Source organism: Helianthus annuus, chromosome 7 (genome assembly GCF_002127325.2).
Source record: "Helianthus annuus cultivar XRQ/B chromosome 7, HanXRQr2.0-SUNRISE, whole genome shotgun sequence".
NCBI lineage: Eukaryota > Viridiplantae > Streptophyta > Magnoliopsida > Asterales > Asteraceae > Helianthus > Helianthus annuus.
The window spans coordinates 146,212,901-146,218,902 of NC_035439.2; the positions used below are offsets into that span (position 1 = coordinate 146,212,901).

The following is a 6,002-nucleotide window of genomic DNA, read 5'->3' on the forward strand; positions in this document are numbered from 1 at the left end:
CCACATAGGAAAATTCTAGGTTCCTAAATTCTCACATAATTGATTCGTTTTGTATTTAATACGTATAGATATAGTTGTAGGTTACACATAGATATTGGTTCAGAATTCGCGAGGACGCGATAAGAGAAATAGCGTAAGCGAATTCGAGTACTTAGGCGTTTGTTTTGTTGCGATCATTCGGTCTTTGTTTTAGATTGCGATGGCTGTGCAGGTTGTGCGCTTTGTAAATCGAGGTTCGTAAATTCGATAAATCGAGAAATCGGTAAATCGTAAAGCTTAAATTTGAAAACTCATAGACGTAATTGATACCATATACGTAATAGTTTAGATAGAATGCCTTGGGTGTTTAGGCGTTGACTACCCAAGTAACCCGACTATACCCAACAAGTTCGGGCATACGCGTTGACCTAGGGGACTCATGCTTCCACTGGGATGCAGCTCCTGACATTCGTCTCTCTAGTCTTCGCGTAGCCTGAGTCGTTGTTATGGTCGTGACCTTGGTGAGAGCTTTTGTAAACCATTTTATGGAGTGGAACAGTTGATTAAGGTATGGGTTTCACCCCTGGCTTAACAACCTCGTTCCCATTTGTGGTTGTGCTCATCGAATAAATCCGAGAGTTCCACCAGAATTTCGAAATGGAGACCTTTTGTCGAGATGTGGATGTCACTCCTAGCTCATCACAGAGTTCTCGTGCTAGAAAAATACGCTGAGTGAGTGATCCTATCGAGAGTTATTGGTTTTCACACCTGGTCTCGACTAGATCACTCGGTTTTGTTATGCGAGTAGTTTTGAAAACATGTGTATTGTGTCAGCCTTAGGAAAGGCTAAGTAACCTTCTAGCCTTAGGAAAGGCTCTTTGTGTGAAGCTGTAGTATGCGGTGTTCACACAATAGTTATAACTTTTCAACAAATTCGATCGAGAGTAGCAAGTTGGCCCAAACAAACCCTAACGAGTTCGTAAGAGTCGGCCTGTTGGTACTTAGACTATAGACTAGGTCACTTTCATAAGACATCGACCCGGACTAGGTCGAGTCTCAAACTTTGCCTAATTCCCTATAGTTATGGCTCTGATACCAATCTGTCACACCCCAACCGATGGCGGAATCATCGGGGCGCGGCACTAGGCGAATCAGATTGCTCAAGAGAATCCATAACAACTATATTGCGATAATATTTATTACATTTGTCATCCCATACTAACAAACAATACAATCACATAAGTTATCACAGATTTCTTGTCCTCTCGAACAATTCAAATCCGACAACCTATAATTTAGATGAGTTTCTAGACTTCCTAGCTTGATTTGATGTAAACTTCGGCTAAACCTGCAACATACGTTAAAACTTTGTCAATACAAAAGTATTGGCGAGTATACAGGTTTGATATGTGTAGTATGATAGATTAAAAGTGCTGCGAATTTCCACATGCATAAACGTAATAACACAACATATATACTCACAAAACTGATACTACCAGCTAAGTCCTCGATGCTCGACTCTTGATGGCATAACTAGACCCCGTCGGGCGAAATAGTACTATACTAGTCTTGGTGGGACGTCACGAGTATAAGTCCTAGCATACATGTACTAGCATCACGTATATCTATGCATACAGTTATTCGCAAGTGATAAATAGTCCAATTAAATCATTCGTTTGATAAGTTTGGTTTTTATGGAACGTATGTTACACCCAAAATTCGATAAAAGGGGTCAAGTATACTCACAGCGCGTATTCGGTTAGGTTTGCGGAACCGGTGCCGGAGAATATCCTGATTTCAGATAATTTACGTGAGTGATAGGTTACTATGCGTTAAACGGTATCGATTTGCGTGAAATCGGGCGAAATTGGGTTAAAATTGGACAAAATGGTGAAATTGGATTGGCCCAGTCGAACAGGCCACTCGATCGAGTGGGCCTGGTCGGTCGGATGGGCCTGGTCGGTCGGACGGGCCTGATCGATCGGACGGGCCTGATCGATCGAATGGGCCGTTCGATCGAATGGGCCACTCGATCGATTGGCCTGTTCGATCGAATGGGCCACTCGATCGATTGGCCTGTTCGATCGATTGGGCCACTCGATCGGTTGGGCCACTCGATCGACTGGTCCAGTCGATCGATTGGGCTGTTCGATCGATTGGTCCGCTCGATCGATTGGGCCGCTCGATCGGCCATTCTGTTCGGCTGTTTTCGAAGATTTTTCGAGCGTTTTTCGGCGTTTTGGGTTAGGACGTTACGATGAGGTGTTAAGCAACTGAAATCCCGTCAATTCCGACCTGTTTCATCGGCCGGGAATCACCCCGTTCGTCTGAACTGGTCGTTTTTGTCGGTTTTTCCGTGTTTAACTCGAAATCGATCATTTTATCACTAGATCTGATGTAAAAACCTTGATTTTACTTAGGAAATGCCCTGGATCTGAGTTGTTCTTGATGATATGAGGTCAAAACTTGAAGTTCATAAGAACTTTGTGATGAAATCTATCCGAACATCCCAAATCCGTGGCCCTTTGATTAGAAAAACATTGATTTGGTTGAGATTCATGAAGAATCGTATGTAAATCATCCGAATCTGAGTTGTTCTTCATGGGATGACATCACCTTTGAAGAACTTTATGGTGACATCACCTTAGAACACCCCAAATCCGTTGATTTCACGGTTAAAAATTGAGATTTGAAAGATAGAAAGATGAAGGATTGCATTTGGATCAAGAAAGTACAAGATTCGGGTTGAAAACTTACAAGAATCGGAAGAAATCGAGAGATTTGAGGGCTGGAGCGTCTTGGTCGGTTAGGAGCAGCAACACAAGTGTTTGGGAGTGAATGGAGGGGTATTTATAGGCAAGGAAGGGGAAAGGAAGGCAAAACAGCAGTTGGATCGGCTGGCCCAGTCGATCGGCTGGCCCAGTCGATCGGCTGGCCCAGTCGATCGGCTGGCCCAGTCGATCGGCTGGCCCAGTCGATCGGCTGGCCCAGTCGATCGGCTGGCCCAGTCGATCGGCTGGCCCAGTCGATCGGCTGGTCCATCCGATCGGCTGGTCCATCCGATCGGACTGGCCCATCCGATCGGACTGGCCTATCTGATTGGGCCGGTCTGACCAATTGGACTAGTCTGATCGAATTGATCCGTTCGGAAGCCTTTTGATCCCGTTTTTGGTGCGATTTCGATGGTTTAAGCCATATTTTTATATATTTATATAATTATTAATTTATTTATTATAATTAATCACAAAAGGGCCGTATATACGTATTTATGTATCCAATATTCAGTGCGTTGATCGAGTTACGCGTGCCTTCGAGTGCGTTCTTCGATGTGATGTGCCACAATGATTACCGGGGCACTACTTACTCGTATTGCTATCATCGTCATGACGGCTGGAGTCATAGCACTCACCCGATAGTCCTTGTTAGCGTTGATTACTTACGTTTTGACACCTCACGCTTATCGAGAAGGGTAGATTAGGCCTTTACTCGACATCATCGTGAGTGTTATGCAAAATAGGTTTGTACTAATGATAGAATATGCGTAATCATTCGATTATACTTCGATTTAGCGATATAATTGATATAGTTACATTATGATCCGAATCTCCGGTGCTAGGCGTAACGAGTGTATCGAGTAGTAACAACGCACGAAGGTGCGGGTTGTTACATGCATGTTCCATTTGAGAAGTCAACTAAACCTCTCTTTCCACCGTCATCAACATCAAAACTGTCCTGGGAAATTCCAGCAACCACCCACGAACGAGAACCTTCCACTTTGCCTCGAATTTTTTTTGAGCCCACGGTGTAAGAAAGTGTTCCCCTTGAATTCCCTCTTTCCGGCGATCATAGAACCATTTTTGGACAGACTGTACGAAAAATTCTATCAATTGGGTTATTGGAATTTTTCGGGCATGGTTTGATAAAGCATTCATAGATTCAGCGCTATTAGATGTCATGTAATGATATCTTCTCGCTGGACAATGTGCTCTTGACCATTTCTCAAACCCAATTTCTATAAGAATGTCTCGTAATCTTAGAACAGCAGCACATAGCGCGTCAAATGATTCTTGAAAATCGGACATCCGGTAAGATTTGCACGTCTTCCACCAAAGACTCTCATATTCCTTTTTTTTTTTTTTTGACGGTAATCGAAGGTTGACCATCAAATGACGACAACATAACCCGTGAAAGCTTCTTGGAAACACCAACCGTACGGCTAATTGTATAGAAGCTGCCCGGTCAGAGATGATTGCCAATTCTGGATGTTCGCCGATGCATTCTTTCAGTTTCGAAAGGAACCACGTCCACGACTCACCGTCCTCAGATTTACCAATGCCATAACCAATAGGCAAAATCTGATTGTTTCCGTCCATGCCCACAGCCAAAAACATTGTTCCCTTAAATTCACCCTTCAAGTGGGCAGCATCTATGATGATAAGCGGTCTTAAATTACGGACAAAGCTCCGAATCTGAAAGCAATACGATAATGTTAGACATATGTGGAAAATTTTATTTATTGATTTATTTTTTTATAGTGTTTCACTTACCACCGCACCTATGGCCACAAATAACATTTCAAAACGACTTTCAGAATCAGTGCGTATGTGTGTCACTGTTCCTGGATTAACCTTCTCCAAGTTATAACAATAGACGGGAAGTTCCGCAAAAGAACTTGACGAACTACCTTGCAAAAGTTCTAATGCGTTACATTTACCACGCCATGCTTGCATATACGTTAAATTGACTTTTTCTTTAATCCTAAAATCCTTTACAATTTCGGTCGAACGGTATATCCGTCCAGAATCTTTAAATTGTTCTACTAATAAGCTACCCACCACTATTGGGTTTGCTTGTCGCATATGTGGATATGTTTGCGTCTTAGAACATGTATGATTGTTGTTAAAATGTTTTACGTAAAAAACATCACAAGATTCCCGACTCGCTGCCTTGAAATTCCACTGGCAATTCTCTTCAATACAAGATACTTCGTAACGAGTTTTGGATGATCTGTCTACTTTATACGAAAAACTTTCGGAAACACATTTTTCCTAATTCTATTTTCATTTCCTGTTTGTTACGGAAAATATAACCTACGTAAAACTGGCTTTTATTTTCAACGGGACAATTAACATCATCAGTTACTCCAGATTTATTATATACGTTACATTCATCTTCAGGAGAAACATTTGCGTTTAGATCAGGACACTTAAAAAAATTCGAAGAACCCACCGATGAACCAACTTGATCTTGCACCACATATAATTTAAATAACTCAAGAGGGTTTGTTTCCGCAATTTTGGATAAAAAAGTAAGATCGGAATCATCAACTATATCAATGGGATCGTTAAAAGTTGACATTTTGTAAGATACACGTGTGATGTTTTGAAGACCTGTTGACTCACTAAGATTTTTTAAAAATGTATTATAAGAAACTGTAGTAGAAGTCTCAAAACCACGTCTAACAGAATCTGCTTGGACCACGTACTCTAGCCTCCCATCAACGACTTCCCACTTGCCACCACAGTAAACAACAAATTTGATTGCCATATCAATTGAGAGAGAAAACAAAAATAGGAAGATGTATTTTCTAATCTAAAAATAGAAACGCACACATTTATAATAAAAGAAAAAAAAAAAACAAGTAGCTATTGTTTTTGTGGTCTAATGCGTCTCGTAGACTCCTCGGGTAGACGCATGAAAAGCTGGCAAGTGGACGCATTAATAAACGTGTAGACGCCTAAATAAACGTGATAAGACGCATCAAATCATCCAGCTGCTGACACTGAAAGCGCCTCGAAGACGCATACGAAGCAGCCTTTAGGGGCATGGCTCTGACAATGGAAGCGTCTCTCGGACGCATAGCAAGCAGCCTTTAGGGGCATCCAAAAGCTGACAATGGAAGCGTCTCTCAGACGCATAGGAAGCAGCTGATAGGGGCATCCAGCTCTGACAATGGAAGCGTCTGTTAGACGCATAGGAAGCAGCCGATAGGGGCATCCAGCTCTGACAATGGAAGCGTCTCG

General features: G+C 42.2%; 1 protein-coding gene across 1 annotated transcript; it reads right to left on the reverse strand.

Annotated features, from left to right (window-relative positions):
- Positions 1–3,671: 3,671 nt before the first annotated feature.
- Positions 3,672–4,838, reverse strand: LOC110867208. The gene is made up of 2 exons (XM_022116336.2): positions 4,527–4,838; positions 3,672–4,448 (listed from the first exon to the last, which is right to left on the reverse strand). The coding sequence occupies exons 1-2, from the start codon at positions 4,836–4,838 to the stop codon at positions 3,672–3,674; spliced, it is 1,089 nt and encodes a 362-aa protein (XP_021972028.2).
- Between the last annotated feature and the right edge of the window lie 1,164 nt (positions 4,839–6,002).

Coding starts and splice junctions, on each gene's coding strand:
- LOC110867208 (XM_022116336.2), bottom strand. CDS start 4,838: ATGCGACAAGCAAACCCAATAGTGGTGGGTAGCTTATTAGTAGAACAA. Junction 4,449..4,526: donor TTGTGGCCATAGGTGCGGTG/GTAAGTGAAACA, acceptor TATTGCTTTCAG/ATTCGGAGCTTTGTCCGTAA.